Here is a 17,665-nt window from a genome sequence, read left to right as displayed (position 1 = left end):
GTTCATGAAGCAGGTGTTGCCGTGGTTCTTCAAGCCCAGGACGCCGGGGGTCTTGTCCCCGGAGCCCCAGGACAGGCGGAGCTCCCTCCCCTGCAGCCTGCCCACCGACAGGCTCCTGCCGCCGCCGCCGCCGGGGGGCTCCTCCTGGCTCTCCACCAGCGCCTCGGTGCAAGTGGCCAGGGTGACAGCACCGTCCCTGAAGCCTCCATCATCTTCCTCCGCCGCCACCTCCTCCTCTCCCTCTCCCTCTCCTCCTCCTCCTCCATCACCTCCACCTCCCTCGGCGCTCACGTCTCCGAAAGGTGCCAAAGTAAATAAAGTTTTGAAGACCCCCCGCACGAAGCTGCCGACCGACCTCAGCGATCTCCTCCTGAAGAGTTTGCCGGAGAAGGATTTCCTCCGCTTGCCCTTGGTCATCTTGTTCTTCAGGGTGGTCTTGGCCACCTTGTCCCCCGCTGCACTCTGCATCCCCCCTCACAGAAACTCCATTCCCTCAGCAAACCCCATTCAAAATAATCCTCCTCCTTGTCCAATCTGCTTTCACACCCTCACTGTTTCCATATGGAGGGGGGAGCAAGAAAATCAAACAGGAATCACATCCCTCAAAAAAAACTAAGCTGTAGTCCAGTTCCTCTTTCTGAGTGCCGGCAAGGTGTGTTGTTACCTTACTCCATGTTGTCGCTAACAACCATTTGAATGAGTGAGGTGGAGGTTGTTTGGCAGAGGTGCCTGTCTGTGTGTGTTGCTCCGCCCTGTGATATCCACTTCACTCCTGGGGGTTTGCTTTTACACGGGAAATGCTGCTGGCTGCTGGTCTGAGCAGAGGGAGACAGGGCTGTCACTCAGCGACGTGTGTCTCTGCCATTCTCCGCCTCTCTCTCTCTCTCTCTCTCCCTCCTTCCCTCTCTCCCTGCATTCAGAATGCTGCTGGGCAGCTTTAACTGAAACAATGAGAGAGCTCCCCCCCACCAATCCCTGCCTCGAATTCCCCTGGTGAAGCTTGGAAACCAGCCTGCTTCCCAAATTGACCCTGTGATTGTTTTCTTGTAGGTATGTTTCTCAAATAAAACTTGTGAATTTCCGCACCCTGTGTTGGTGCAAGTCCCGTCGGCAGCGTTTGTGTTTTATTTTGCAAAGAACTCAGATGCACCGTTCTCATGTCTGCAACCCCAGATTGTCCAGTTTGGTGAGGGGGATGGTGCACGGATCGTCGGAATTCCTGCTTTTAAAATCGGCTTTTGTCCTCCAAACTGATCCCACCCCAGCGGTTGGAGTCGGGCTGGCGCCACTTGAGGAGTTGCAGGCGGCAGGTTCAAACAAAGAATCCATGCGATGCTATCTAACAGGCTTCATTGTATCATTTGCAATATACTCCTGCAGCACGTAACGTACCTGGGCTGCCTAAAACCCATTTTTTAATAATAAATTTAGATACCAAATTCATTTTTTCCAATTAAGGGGCAATTTAGCATCGCCAGACCACCTACCCTGCACATCTTTGGTTGTGCGGGTGAGACCCACGCAAACACAGGGAGAATGTGCAAACTCCACACGGACAGTGGCCCAGAGCCAGGATCAAACCTGGGACCTTGGCACCGTGAGGCAGCAGTGCTATCCACTGCACCGCTGTGCTGCCCTCCTAAAACCCATTTCATCCACACCAGCATTAAAATCCTTTTAAATTGCTCATGAGGACACACAGTCATTGGCGTTTTTAAAAGTGCTTCCTACCAGAATGATACCCAGAAATATTAATGGAGTACTTCAGCTAGGTCTGGCTGTCTCAGTTCAACTGACCAGCTGACATTATTAGTAAAGATCTTTGCAGCAAGCAGGTATAAAACAATATCTCAGGATAAATCGTACAACTTTAGTTTTAGTATTGTGTTACGAGGGAGTGTTCATTCGTAACCTTGTTTTGGGATCTGGGGTAAAAGTGATCATAATACAATTGAATTCCATATTGAGTTTGAGAGTCACTCTAGTCCCAAACAAGAAGTCTAAACTTAAATAAAAACAATTACGTTGGTATGAGGGGAAAGTTAGTTACGATTGATAGGCAAAAGAAGTATTCTGGTAAATAAACAGTGGAAAACATTTAAAACAATGATCCAAATGATGCAGGGAAAATATGTACCCTTTGATGCACCATCAATTGGACTCGAGTCGTAGTGAAGTTCCAAACAACAAGCTTTAATACTTTTTTTTTTCAAAAAATATACTTTATTCATAAAATTTATCATAATCTTTACAGAACATTTCAAATTGCCTTGACTGTATATTTCCGTCTGAGTTACATTCATTTGTCTTCAATTCAATTGGGATAACGTTACACACGTATCCTACTATAAGTTACAGTTCTTTTTTCAATATTTACATTACTTTGTTTCTTTCATACATTGTGGTGATGAAAAAAGGACCCCGGACCGAGGGGTTTTACACTGTTACCAACCCCTCGGTGTACATTTGGTGGTAAGACCTTACACTGTGGTCTTCCCCCATTGCGCCTTGGCGGCAGCTGCCCCAAGCTTGAGTGCGTCCCTCAGCACGTAGTCCTGGACCTTGGAATGTGCCAGTCTGCAACACTCGGTCGAGGACAGTTCTTTGCACTGGAAGATCAGCAGGTTTCGGGCAGACCAAAGAGCATCTTTCACCGAGTTGATGACATTCCAGCAGCAGTTGATATCTGTCTCGGTGTGTGTCCCTGGAAACAGTCCGTAGAGCACAGAGTCCTGTGTTACTGAGCTGCTCGGGATGAACCTTGACAGATACCACTGCATCTCGCTCCAGACCTGCTTTGCAAAGGCACATTCCACAAGGAGGTGTGTGACTGTCTCATTTCCCCCACATCCACTCCGAGGGCAGCGTGCATTGATGCTGAGCCTTCGGGTGTACATGAAGAATCTGACAGGGAGGGCCCTTCTCACCACCAGCCAAGCTAGGTCTTGGTGCTTGTTTGAAAGTTCTGGTGATGAGGCATTCTGCCAGATGGCTCTGACAGTCTGCTCAGGTAATATGCTAGATGTGACCCCAGCAGTGGTCGTGCAGAGAAAGGCCGATTGCCAGCCAACACGAGCTCTTATACCCTGCCTTGTAGGCAGAGCTATCAACCTCTCAGCCAATTGGCGGGGAGTCACATGACCAGCCACAACCAATTGGCAGAGAGGCACATGACTTGCCTGGGCCAATGGGCAGCGAGGCTGCTGTACCAATGGCAGCCTAGTTCTCCGGTAATATGATCTCTCTAGCTATACGACCACACCCTTCGAAACAAAAACTCTTATGGCTTACTAGAGAATTTAAAGATAGCCTTCAGCATCCTTCCTTGTAAGATGATGGACATGCAAGCTGGCAATTTGTTGCGGATGTGGTAGCTTAATATGGGTGGCATAGTGGCACAGTAGCACTGCTGCCTCACAACTTCAGGGACCCGGGTTCAATTCCGGCTTCGGGTGACTGTGTGGGTTTCCACTTTCTCCCCGAGTCTGCGTGGGTTTCCTCCAGGTGCACCGGTTACAAAGAACAAAGAAAATTACAGCACAGGAACAGGCCCTTCGGCCCTCCCAACCTGCGCCGATCCAGATCCTTTATCTAAACCTGTCTCCTATTTTCCAAGGTCTACTTCCCTCTGTTCCCGCCCATTCATATACCTGTCTAGATGCTTCTTAAATGATGCTAACATGCCCGCCTCTACCACCTCCGCTGGTAAAGCGTTCCAGGCACCCACCACCCTCTGCGTAAAAAAACTTTCCACACACATCTCTCTTAAACTTTCCCCCTCTCACCTTGAAATCGTGACCCCTTGGAACTGACACCTCCACTCTTGGGAAAAGCTTGTTGCTATCCACCCTGTCCATACCTCTCATAATTTTGTAGACCTCAATCAGGTCCCCCCTCAACCTCCGTCTTTCCAACGAAAACAATCCTAATCTACTCAACCTTTCTTCATAGCTAGCACCCTCCATACCAGGCAACATCCTGGTGAACCTCCTCTGCACCCTCTCCAAGGCATCCACATCCTTCTGGTAATATGGCGACCAGAACTGCACGCAGTATTCCAAATGTGGCCGAACCAAAGATCTATACAACTGTAACATGACCTGCCAACTCTTGTATTCAATACCCCGTCCGATAAAGGCAAGCATGCTGTATGCCTTCTTGACCACTCTATCAACCTGCGTTGCCACCTTCAGGGTACAATGGACCTGAACTCCCAGATCTCTCTGCACATCAATTTTCCCCAAGACCCTTCCATTGACCATATAGTCCGCTCTTGAATTTGATCTTCCAAAATGCATCACCTCGCATTTGCCTGGATTGAACTCCATCTGCCATTTCTCTGCCCAACTCTCCAATCTATCTATATTTTGCTGTATTCTCTGACAGTCCTCCTTGCTATCTGCAACTCCACCAATCTTAGTATCATCTGCAAACTTGCTAATCAGACCACCTATACCTTCCTCCAGGTCATTTATGTAGATCACAAACAACAGTGGTCCGAGCACGGATCCCTGTGGAACACCACTAGTCACCCTTCTCCATTTTGAGACACTCCCTTCCACCACTACTCTCTGTCTCCTGTTGCCCAGCCAGTTCTTTATCCATCTAGCTAGTACACCCTGAACCCCATACGACTTCACTTTTTCCATCAACCCGCCATGGGAAACTTATCAAACGCCTTACTAAAGTCCATGTATACGACATCTACAGCCCTTCCCTCATCAATTAACTTTGTCACTTCCTCAAAGAATTCTATTAGGTTTGTAAGACATGACCTTCCCTGCACAAAACCATGCTGCCTATCACTGATAAGTCTATTTCCTTCCAGATGTGAATAGATCCTATCCCTCAGTATCTTCTCCAACAGTTTGCCTACTGCTGACATCAAGCTCACAGGTCTATAATTCCCTGGATTATCCCTGTTACCCTTCTTAAACAAAGGGACAACATTAGCAATTCTCCAGTCCTCCGGGACCTCACCCGTGCTCAAGGATGCTGCAAAGATATCTGTTAAGGCCCCAGCTATTTCAACCCTCACTTCCCTCAGTAACCTGGGATAGATCCCATCCGGTCCTGGGGACTTGTCCACCTTAATGTCTTTTAGAATACCCAAAACTTCCCCCTTCCGTATGACAACTTGACCGAGAGTATTTAAACATCCATCCCTAGCCTCAACATCCGTCTTGTTCCTCTCCTTTGTGAATACAGTTTCCTCCCACAGTCCAAAGATGTGCAGTTTAGGTGGATTGGCCAGGCTGAATTGCCCCTTAGTGTCGGAAGACTGGGGTATGGGGATAGGGTGCAGGTGTGGGCTTAAGTAGGGTGTTTTTTCCAAGGGTCAGTGCAGACTCCATGACCTCATTCTGCACTGTGGAGATTCTATACCATTCAATTTTGCTGATGGCTGAAGAGGCCAACACATGTGAACAGGGATTAGAAATTTCCACCTTTTAGCAGAATTCTAACTTTTCAATGATGCAATTCTACCCTTTGAAATGTCTATCTGACCTCTACCTCTCCCTCTCTTTTGCTGATTGGGTGCTTTTGAGACTGCCAGAATAAGGCGGCACGGTAGCACAGTGGTTAGCACTATTGTTTCAGGGAGTCAAGGTATATGGGGAGCAGGTGGGAATGTGGAGCTGAGGCGGAGGATTATCATTGTCATAATATCGTGTGATCTGCAAAACGTGTGTTGTCCATGAGCATGCCAGGAATCGTTACTTCCGCATCAGGGTGACAGAAACTGCAAAACGAATCTCCCACGAGGCAGAAAGGGTGCAGGCCATACAAAAATGCAAGGCCTGAGCATCGAGAAGACTGGCCGTTTTGCACGCTTTTCCCGGGTCCCGACGCATGCGCGCCGCGACCAGTTGGACAACGAGGCCGAAGACCCTGATGCGCATGTGCGAAAGTCGGCCGACCACACTGCGCATGCGGATGGTGCACAGAACACGCTGACGTCAGCGTCATGACGTGTCCAAATTATGGCTCTGCCCATTTAAAACGGCAAAGTCCAGCCAAAGGAAGGCGATGTCTACAGTGTGGAAAGCCTGGGCATTACGCGGCCTTATGCAGGTCCACTCCACCGACCAACAGCCAGCAATCCCAGCTGCAGCGCAGACCTGTCCGTTGCGTACAACAAGGCATGCGGGATTCGGATCCCGACAGCCCAACGGACCCCGATGCTAACTGCCTCGAGTCTCCATATCGGGTGGGCATAATCACCACACGTGAGCTGGCCTCCACCGTGCCTGCAAACCTCCTTTCAATCCTCACTGTGGATTTGATGACGAGCGGTGTGCTGTCATCACGGTTAACCAGCCTCGCATCCATTTTAAATTGGACACTGGTGCATCTGCAAACCTCATATCACAGTCGGACCTCGACAGCATCCAAGACCAACCTAGCATCCTTCCACCAGCCTGCCAGCTCCTTGACTACAATGGCAATGCCATAGCTGCCAGTGGATCGTGTCAGCTAGGTGTATCTCACAAGGCAATCAAAGTGACGTTACGATTCGAGATCGTCCGGCCTGACAAGGCATTCCTGCTCGGTGCTCGCGCATGCAAACTCCTAAATCTGGTCCAGCACGTCCACGCCATGTCCTTGACACCAGCGACTGCCTCGCCCGATGTAAATCTCCAGGCTGAGATAGATGACATTCTCACACAATACCACAACGTGTTTGATGGAATGGGCACGCTCCCATATCGTAACAAGATATTGCTCAAACCGAATGCCATCCCAGTCATCCATGCACCGCGCCAGGTGCCGGCCCCTCTCAAGGATCGTCTGAAAACACAGCTATGAGAGCTCCAAAACCAGGGTATCATCTCAAAGGTCACGGAACCGACAGACTGGGTCAGCTCCATGGTCTGCGTCAAGACGCCCTCTGGTGAACTCCGCATTTGCATTGGTCCCAAAGACCTGAATCGCAACATCATGCGCAAGCACTATCCGATCCCGAAGCGTGAAGAGTTAACCTGTGAGATGGCTCAAGCTGGACGCCTCCCGTGGGTTCTGGCAGATACAGCTGGATGAGTCCAGTTGGAAGCTGTGCACGTTTAACACTCCGTTCGGCAGGTATTGCTCCAACCGCATGCCTTTTGGTATCATAGCAGCTTCCAAAGTATTTCTTCGCATCATGGAGCAAATGATGGAGGGCATCGAGGGGGTGCGAGTCTATGTGGACGATGTGATCATCTGGTCCACGACGCCCGAGGATCGCATCGCTCGCCTCAAACAAGTTTTCCAGAGGATATATGAAAACGGCCTCCAGCTCAACAGGGCCAAATGCTCATTTGGTAGGTCCGCTATCAAGTTTCTGGGTGACCACATTTCACAGCAGGGTGTGCAACCTGACGCTGACAAGGTGCTGGCAATCAATGCCATGAAGACCCCAGAGGACAAAAAAGCAGTCCTCCGTTTCCTCGGGATGGTGAATTTTCTCGGGAAATTAATTCCCAACATGGCATCCCACACCACAGCCCTCCGGCATCTCGTAAAAAAGTCAACAGTGTTCCAGTGGCTTCCCGCACATCAAGCAAAGTGGTTTGAGCTGAAGGCGAAGCTCACCACAGCCCCAGTACTGGTGTTCTTTGACCCAACCAAGGATCCCAAGATAGCCACAGACGCAAGCCAGGACGGCATTGGGGTGGTGCTCCTCCAGCGAGACGACTCCTCATCCTGGGCTCCAGTGGCATACGCATCCAGGGCCATGACTCCGACCGAACAACGGTATGCCCAGATCGAAAAGAAGTACTTGGGTCTCTTGACAGTAACAGTCAAGTTTTATGACTATGTATACGGCCTGCCAAAGTTCACGGTGGAAACAGACCACAGGCCTTTAGTCCACATCATCCAAAAGGATTTAAATGACAAGACACTTCGGGTGCAGCGAATTCTTCTTCGTCTCCGCCGGTATGACTTCGAACTCGTCTACACACCGGGCAACGAGCTGATCGTCGCTGATGCCCTATCCCGATCCGTCACCAAGCCGCGTGAACAGGGCGACTTCATTTGCCACATTGAAGCACAGGTGCAGCTGTGTGCCAGCAAACTCCCAGCTACTGATGAACGAGTTATACAAATACTCAAAGAAACTGCCAAAGATCCCCTACTGCAGCACGTGATGAAGCACCTCGCCCATGGCTGGCAAAAGGGGCAGTGCCCCCAGTTCTTCAATGTTAAGCACGAGCTGACGGTTGTTGAGGGGATCCTTCTTAAACTTGATAGAATCGTCATTCCCCAAAGCATGCAAAACATAGTGCTCAGACAGATCCATGAGGGTCACCTGGGGGTCGAGAAATTTTGACGCAGAGCTCGGCAGGCAGTTTACTGGCCTGACATCAGCCATGACGTTGCCAACACAGTCCTCAACTGCACAACATGCAGAAGTTTCAACCAGCTCAGCCCAAGGAAACGCTGCAACCCACGAGGTCGTGACCTCTCCGTGGTCCAAGGTGGGGATAGATTACGTGCTCCTGGTCGACTACTTCTCCAGCTACCCGGAAGTGGTGAAACTGTCGGACCTCACGTCCAAGTCCGTCATCAAAGCCTGCAAAGAGACGTTTGCCAGGCATGGGATACCACTCATGGTAATGAGTGACAACAGTCCATGTTTCTACAGCCAAGGGTGGTCCGACTTTGCATGATCCTACCACTTTAGTCACAATACATCCAGACCCCATTACCCGCAATCAAACGGGAAGGCCGAGAAAGAGGTCCACATTGTCAAGCGCTATTGGGATACAGGGCAACCCCCCTGTCGACTGGTTTGTCTCCGGCACAGTTGCTCATGAACCCCAACCTGAGGACGGTTGTTCAAGCCATCCATGTTCCAGACCTTGACTACCTCACGGTACTGCAGAAGGTGCAGCGATCCAGGGACCAGCAAAAGATCACGAATGATGCTCATGCCACGGATCTGCCTGCGCTGGCTCCAGGCAATGTTGGTCGCGTTCACCTGCCTGAGGGAGGCTGGTCAGCCCCAGCTGTTGTCGTCAGACAGGCTGTTCCCAGGTCTTTCGTTGTCCAAATGGCTGATGGCTCCATTTTACGGCACAACAGGAGGGCACTGCATAAAGTTCCCTGCCCATCACCCGACCGCACTTCTCCGCATGTCCTCATGCCTTCTCCCGACGTCTTGCACCACGAGGCCACCGATCTGGCAGTGATCCCACCTGTCCACAAGGCCACTGAGATGGCAGCCATCCCGCCTGTCAAGGTGCCGGCGCCCCCCCCTCCACCTCTGCGGCGATCGACGAGAATTCGGCGCCCACCACAAAGACTGAATCTATAGACTTAAATCTTGTAAATTTTGTTCAGTTTGCTCTGTATCTGCACGATAGACACCTTCCCATGTACATATGTTTATTCATTCCCCACTTGTACATAGTTATGCATGCATATACAGCCACGTTCTAAAATTTATTTTAAAAGGGGGAGATGTCATAATATCCACTCATGTATATCATGAGATGCAGACAGGCAGTGACTGACACACAGGATAACCAATGAACACACATGACACAGAACAACCAATCACCAGACAGGACACCGCCACTATAAAGCCCACAGGGCATTATGGCTCTCCCTATCTCACAGGACACGGCCAGGGAGATAGCCGCAATGCACAGGTTAATTAACATCATCACCATGTGATAGAGAGCTAGTCTGGTCAAGCCAGTAGGAGGTTATCAGTTAGGTTAATAGAGTGTCAACCAACAGCAGATTATGTACAGCAATCAACAGGTTCAATAAAACAGTGTTGAACCATCTCCTGCGTCGGAAGCCTGTTTCTCGTTTTACTGCATCCAGTTGTGGTCGATGTTAGAATGGTGGAGCAGGCTCTCGGGCTAAATGATTTGCTCTTGCTCCTATTTTTAATGTTCTTATATTCTTCTGCTTCCGAGTTTCGGAAACCATGTCCCTTCAAAGCTATTTGGTACTAGCTCATTTTAAAACAAATTTAACAAGCGCGAAGAGTCAAGAAATTAAATTGCGTTTGAACTTTATTGCTGTTATTCCACAGTACAAAAGTTGGTGCAAGAGAATTAAACATTCTCTGCATGAGTTAATCAGTAGACACAGGGGTGTAATAGGTGATGGAAGCGTTAGAGTAGGCCAAACAGCTAAGGAACTTTATTCAATTCTATCCTGAACCGAGGCTGAGGCATTTGTTTGATTTGCTGAATAACAGATGCTTCAACTTCAGTATAAAATGTTCAGTAGGAGAAATATCGCTGCTTCAAAGAATGTTGCAAAATGTGAATCTCATCTAACATTAGGCTGCATACGGCCTGGCTGTTAAAATCCAGGAAAACAACACGTCAATGAGAGGCATCACAAATCATAATATGTTTGATAATATTCATTTATTTTCCTGTTTTGTTGCTATACAGTGAAGCTACATAGATTATTCTTCTGTATATCTGAAAAATACACCTACACTTTATAGTGGAAATTTTCTAACTCGGAACATCAACAGATTTCTCAATACGAGCTCAAACGAGCTTTAATAACTGGACCTAAATTCAGTTATCAGGACAGAAATCCACTCACAACAGGCAGCAGTTACATTGCTGATTGATACAAGTATCCACGCACCTCAGACAGAGAACAGACATTTTATTAAGACAGATATCTTTTTTGTTCTTTCGTGGGATGTGGGTGTCACTGGTTAGGTGCCAATTTATTGTCCATCCCTAATTGCTTTGATATGTATTCAGCATAGAATAATTTCAAAAAGGTTTGTGTCATAAAGCCATCCTGGAATGCCAGGTCAAACAACGATCCTCAGTCTGACATGCCAGGTAGTGTTTACACATTCACATCCAATATTAAATTCACTGCATATTTTTCGGTTCACTGTTTCCAAGTCAGTGTTAAAAGAGCTTCCATTTACTCCAACAATTCTATTTCTCCTCACCATTTCATTTTCTGCTTGGAAAGAATATTTTCGAATCATTCCTTTCTTCTTATCGCCTCTACCATACAATCAAAGGGAAATGATAAATCAGACCTGTTATAAATGTATGAGCACTCATTTGCAGGTGTTCTTACTGTGAGGATCATTGTTTAAGCATGCTTTCCAAATTTAATAAAGCTATCCTGAACTTCAGTCCGTAAATGAAGAGCAGGTTTGTTTCAACAATTAGAATAACGTATTTTTCAATAAAGCAGTTCTCTTCTCATTTTGAGCCTGTAATTTTTCCTGGTTTGAATGAAACTTTTTGGGTTTGGTAATCTTACTCTTAGTTGAGATAACTGGAATAATAAATCGACCTTGAAGATTCCCTTTCTTAGAAGAATAAGATGCACTTCCGTTTCACGTTTTTGTGATTTATACAACGGTTGCATGTTGGACCTGCACCATTGTGATATATGTGTAAGTTCATCCTAATTTGGTTTCACTGATTCATCGGGCGGAATCGTCCATTTTCTTTTGTCTAACGGCGGTGACAATTGGTTTGGGCAGCATCATTCCCACTGGCCGGAATGGCCTGAACTCGTGTCTGATTCCGCGCTTGGAGCCTCATTAATTACACTCGAGCGAGTATCTTTCATGACAGGTCGGGAGCCGATTCGTCAGCCTGCGGTCAGCTAAGAGGTTCAAAGGTCCCATCGCCATATTTAAGCACCAACGCAACACATTCATTTCACTTTCTCCAGCCTACCTGTCACCAGGAGACTAACCAATATGCCATCCAGCCACAAGCAAAAGCCCACCTCCCTCAAGAAGAAGACAACACCCCACATCAGCAACTAAGCCCTTGACACCTTGATTCAAGGGGTCTGTACGCAGAGGCATGGACCCTACCCCAGGGATTGCTCCAGGAACCCCCCAGACTCCTGGGAGGTCATCGTCCAGGAGGTCAGTGTGGCGAGCAGTTCACTGTCCTGCTGTTCACACTCCATCCCCTGGCCTTCTGCGGAGGGCTCACCACACACATAGGGGGCAGGCATCTTACCCAACCTCTGCTCACTCCCCTCTGATCACATGCCTTTCTTACATCTTCATTCAGGCCAGGCTAGCACACAATATGTGAGCCCAAACCAGGAAAAGGATGGCAAAGATCCTCACCCTGGCTGAATTCGCGGATGCTGCAGCAGATCTTGCTGGGGAGGACAGGGATCGGTCCTTGGGGAAGGGGAAGATTGCCCTCTCCCAACAACCGAGTACAGATCTCAATTAATCACTTTATTAAATCCTGACAGTCAAAATGTGTCAGATTCTGGGCAGCACGGTGGCCTAGTGGTTAGCACAGCTGCCTCACAGTGCTGAGGTCCCAGGTTCGATCCCGACTCTGGGTCACTGTCCGTGTGGAGTTTGCACGTTCTCCCTGTGTCTGCATGGGTTTCGCCCCCACAACCCAAAAATGTGCAGAGTAGGTGGATTGGCCATGCTAAATTGCCCCTTAGTTGGAAAACTTAATTGGGTAATCTAAATTTCTAAAACAAAAATGTGTCAGATTCTGAAATGGCTTCAGCTCTCACACTAAATCTCTATTTTATTTTTTATAGGCAACAGCAGATCACAGTCATCAGGCAGCTGTGCATCAGCCCAAGTCCCTTCGGCATGTGTGAGGATGAGGGGGATGAAGACCCATCACAGCACCCACCGGCACCCTCAACCAACGCTGAGACACAGGCAATGGGACATCAGGCTGAGGTTTGAGAGACTCCCAGCAGATTTGAATGATTGATGGATAAGTCTGCCCACATTCCGTCATGGCTCTGACATGCGAGCACCTTGAGGCCACCATGGGCAGGTTGGCGACCAACATGATGACCCTGGTCCGGCAGGTCCTGCCGGATTTGCACTCGGCCCTGCCCTGCACTCCATGGCCACACACTCTGGTGCCCATTTTCTTCAGGAGTCAGGCTGGAGCACTCTGCCACCCATAGGGAGGATAAGCATCATCCGGGCACCCCGGGGACCTCCACTCAGGAACGCAGGACACATCGCCCCCATCGGTATTATTCCTTCATTAACTGCAGACTACAGAAGGCCGTGTGGCCATCACCATTCGCTCTGTAGACCAGTACAGTGCTCGTCAAACACAGGGACATTGTCTGTAAGGCAGCCCTACACCTCAAGCTGTGCATTTTCCCTTTGAAGCACACAGGCCTTGCCCCCCCCCCCCCCCCCCCACCCTCCCCAAGCTGAGGTATATCATACTCTCAATTATTGCTACTGCTGCATGGCCACTGCTCTTCTGCACTGTCTCCTATCTCTGTCTTCAGAATGTGAGGTCCACAGTCCTTGCCATCTATGACTCCTTTCCATTTCACAGGAGAAATCTCTGCACTCTGTGACTCCTGTCTGCAAACCTGTGAACTGACATAGTTCCTCTTTGCAAAGAGGACTAAGTACAACAGCGACCTCCCCAAATCACCGCAGCCCTGACTTCTGAGTGCTGGAGTGAACAACCCAACCTCATATTCTGCAGTCTGAGTACATCCCTTTCTAATAAAGGACGTGGTGTCCCTTTGACCCCCTTGTTTGTCAGCATTTCATGCAGCCTTGTCGGGGTCCAGCTTTCCATCACGCAGTCTTCCCACTGCCTTTGTCATCCTCATCCCCCTCCTTGCCCCTCTGCTTGCCAACATGCCCCCTTGCTGTTCCCCCCAATCCTTCCACAGTCCCCCTCCCCATTGCCCCCATTGTTTAATCAACCCCACTCTCACCTCACATCCCACCGCAGGTCGAACTCCAGTCCCACAGCATAGTGCTGTCTGTACAGACAATGGTGTCAAGTGTTGGAAGCGGTAAACCCCTACATGCCCAACCCCGGGCACAGTACTGCTAAGAATCAGTGAAAGGGGAGGGTCCATGAGTCCCACAGCACAGTGCCGTCCCTAAAGATAAGTTTGGCATGGAGCTGGAGGGCATTAACCGGTCTGCCCCAGCAGAGTGGCATTCAGCACAGCAGGAGTGGCGTGGCGCTATGGCAGGTAGGCTATGTATGTTGCACCTACCTCAAAGTTGCAAGTGAACTGAGATCCACCTTGTCCACCCCATTCTTTTTCAAATGAGTTTCAGGCAAACATAATTTCCGGCTGTCATGGGGAGGGGTATTCGGTGAGCAACTATTGTAATGAGCATTGATGTGACAAATGCAGGATTGTAGATATATTGGATTATAAATATTTGACAATTTATGGGTTAAATACCTGGGTTGGAGTGTGTTTGACTGCAGTAGTCACGTTTGTAACATAATCTTGTTTCATAAGACCAAAAGCTTTTAGGAGCCAGAGGGGGAGTCCCTGGGAAGTTGATGTGTTTTCAGCCTGGGGAGATGCTGTCATTTCTGGGTGGAGCTAAGACATTCAGATATTGTGAGAAAGCTTTTGAGTTGAGTTCTGATCTGGCTAACACTGAGACCACAAGTAAGGTTTTTTGCATTCAGTAGGATAGTTAAAAAGATTAATAATATTTAAAACCATGCAGCCTTGTCTGAGGACAAGGGGGAAACTAAAACAAAACAGTTGAAATAGCTTTATGAAGATATCCAGCCAGAGTCTGCAGGGTTTGTAACAGGAGCCAAATCTGTTCTGGAAAACAAGTATTACTATGTGCCATTGGATATAGGATGGATTGAGTGCTGTATGTTTTTTACTTTCTTGTTGTTTAATTGTGAATAGAGATAGTAATTAAGGGTATTGTATTTAATGTGTTGAGTGGTATTGTTTAAAGGGTAATTTTAAACTTTTTTCAGGTGTGTTAAAGATTTTAATATTGTGGCAATAATAAAGTTTTGTTTTAAATACCAAATCCCAATTTTTTCATGTAATTACTCCTGGGGAAAAGTATTCTTTCCACGTAGTCTTACAAAATAAATTAAAATATCGGGTTTCGGTCCAGTATCCCAGCCACTGTTGGGGTCTAGCCTGGGATCGTAATAATTCATGACATACAAAGGAATGCAAATGATGTTGACACCACTAAGCAGTGGCAAAACAGAGCCGTCTTTAACTCGCCATTGGATTTTTACGCTGGCAGGTTTCCGACTTTTAGCCTCCTGCAAGATTGTCAGCTGCCACCTGCCACCAAACCCGCCGTGGGAATAATGGGAGAATTCGGCCCTTAATGTTGGGAAGCTGAAAGATGAGACAGAAAATTATTTTTGTTTGATTAGAGAGCCGCAGCATGTTTGGCACTGCTGCCCCACAGCGCTGAGAACCCGGATTCGATCCTGGCTCTGGGTCACTGTCCGTGTGGTGATTGCACATTCTCCCCATGTTTTTTAAAATATTTTTATTCTCCTTTTTCACATTTCCATTCAAATGTACACCCACCAACAAACAATCAACGGCAACAAATACAATGGCAATCCCCTGGCCAACAATTCCATTCTCCCACCAACCCCCAAACAACCCTCAACATTTTAAATACAAACATCAAAGAAAAGGATTTGGGAATCCACCATCCTCCTGTACATAGTCACCAACAACATTCACAGTCCAACCCCCCCCCCCCCCCCCCAACCTCAACTCCCCCCTCCCCACCCATACCCACCCTCCCTAAAGTTTGATGTCATCCAATTCTTGAAAGTGCATAATAACAAAGCCCAGGAATTGTAGACCCCTTCCATCCTTCCCCTCAATTCAAACTTCACCTTCTTGAGTGTTTAAAAACTCCAGCAGATCCTCCCGCCAGGGCACAGGGTGGAGAAACTCACCTCCATCCCAACAGGACACACCTTCGGGTAATCAATGAGGCGAAGGCTAAAACATCTGCCTCCACACCTGCTTCCAACCCCGGCCGATCCGATACCCCAAATATGGCCTCCAAAGGACCCAGCTCAAGCCTCACATATACCATCTTCAAAATTACACTAAACATCTCCCTCCAATACCCCTCCAGCTTTGGACAGGACCACAACATATGAACGTGGTTTGCGGGACGCCCCCCCCCCCCCCCCCCCCCGGCAATGTTCACAAACATCCTCTACCCCCTCAAAGTCTCCCCATGTTTGCATCACACCCCAAAGATGTGCAGGATAGGTGAATTGGTCACGCTAATTTTCCCCTTAATTGGAAAAAAAGAATTTTAGATTTTAAAAAAGAGAGCGGCGGCACAATGGCACAGTGATTAACACTGCTGCCTCACGGCGCCGAGGTCCCAGGTTCAATCCCGGCTCCAGGTCACTGTGTGAAGTTTGCACATTCTCCCCGTGTCTGCGTGGGTTTCGCCCCCACAGCCCAAAGATGTGCAGGGTAGGTGGATTGGCCATGCTAAATTGCCCCTTAATTGGAAAAAATTAATTGGGTACTCTAAATTTATTTTTTAAAAGATTTTTAAAAAGAGAGCCACAGCTAAGAGAGGTAAGTGCATTCCAATCGCTCAAGCATGTGATTGCAATGCACTTACTGCTCTTCGATGTGGTTGATGTTTGTAAATCTTGGAGTTTCACCACTTAGAGTCACTCATCCATGAAGGAAGATGAATGAATCATGGCTACAGCTGATTTGTGGAAGCTGTCAATTATGACCCACTACTAGAAAAGAATGAATGTCTTGTCACTAATGGATCTGCAGGGGTGAAACACATGTCACAGCTGATTTACTTTGAGGAATGGACACTTAGAGATTCCAGGTCAGTGTTATAGCTGTAATTTCTTTCACTGTCCCTGTCTGGACTGCTCTCTAGCTTCTAGACAGGGGACTATTTTCTGGGTGGGCCTTTGGTCAGGGGTGTCAGTGGGGGTCCATCTAATTAGGGGACCTGTGTGGGGGGGTTCCTTTAGTTAGGGAGTCTCTCTGGGGGGACTCTCTAGTTAGGGGATCCCAGGGGGGTGTCTCCCTATTTATGTGGTCCTGGGTGCGTTCTCCCTATTCATTCAATACCTTGGTGGGGGGGGGGGGGGAATATCCCTATTAAGGGGTCCTGGGGTGGGCTCCCTATTAAAGGCATCCCTGGGTGTGTGTGAGAGGGGGGATCTGGCAGACGGGGGCGGTCGCATCATCATGTTCAGATTGTCGTCCGATCCTGATTTTCCCTGACACCCAATTCTCCATCCTATCGGGGAAATGTGCTTCGGGTATCGCGGGACAGACAGACTCTACTTCTTACAGATATGAAACTGTTCATACAGGTAGTAAGGACCAACCAAAGTACCGTACCTACGTGGGTTTCACACCCACAACCCAGAGATATGCAGGTTAGGTTGATTGGCCACACTAAATTGCCCCTTAATTGGAAAAAAATATTGGGTACTCTAAATTTACCAAAAAAAAATTTTTTTTAAAAATAATTCCTGTATTGGCTGACGTTATTCATGAAGGCCCCACCTTCTCAACCTTGCCCCTCTCCTGAGGCGTGGTGACCCTCAAAATCACCCTCAACCAGCTCTTCCTCCCAAAGGGGGAAGCAGCCGATGGTCCTCAGGGACTATGGCGACTTTACCTTACTTCGCTTTTTCTTGATTATGTACCATCAAATCCGGTGTACTGATCATGCTGAAAAATTACATCCAGTTTTAAGCTCGTTAGCTGGCCAGGAAAATATCACAGCCTGGATTTTCAAAGCAGTGTTCAGCATCCAAAACCAGATGAATTCAGGGTCCCCAACCCCTCACAATAGCTGCAGTGTTCTTGCAGCACTATTTTTAATGTTAAATGCACTATTTGGGCTGGAGATGAGCTTTGTGCCCAATTA

General features: G+C 48.2%; 1 protein-coding gene across 1 annotated transcript in view; it reads right to left on the bottom strand.

The window, feature by feature from the left end:
- The window catches only part of usp43a (ubiquitin specific peptidase 43a), a 528,525-nt gene extending 527,739 nt beyond the window's left edge, over positions 1 to 786 (bottom strand). The window contains exon 1 of the mRNA XM_038776890.1: positions 1 to 786. This exon is cut by the window's left edge and continues 216 nt beyond it. Within this exon, the coding sequence (XP_038632818.1) occupies positions 1 to 468 (468 nt within the window). The 5' untranslated portion in view covers positions 469 to 786.
- Between the last annotated feature and the right edge of the window lie 16,879 nt (positions 787 to 17,665).

This window comes from Scyliorhinus canicula, chromosome 18 (assembly GCF_902713615.1).
Source record: "Scyliorhinus canicula chromosome 18, sScyCan1.1, whole genome shotgun sequence".
NCBI classification, from domain to species: domain Eukaryota; kingdom Metazoa; phylum Chordata; class Chondrichthyes; order Carcharhiniformes; family Scyliorhinidae; genus Scyliorhinus; species Scyliorhinus canicula.
The sequence above is the reverse complement of the archived record's forward strand: the minus strand, read 5'-3'. Positions and strand labels throughout refer to the sequence as shown.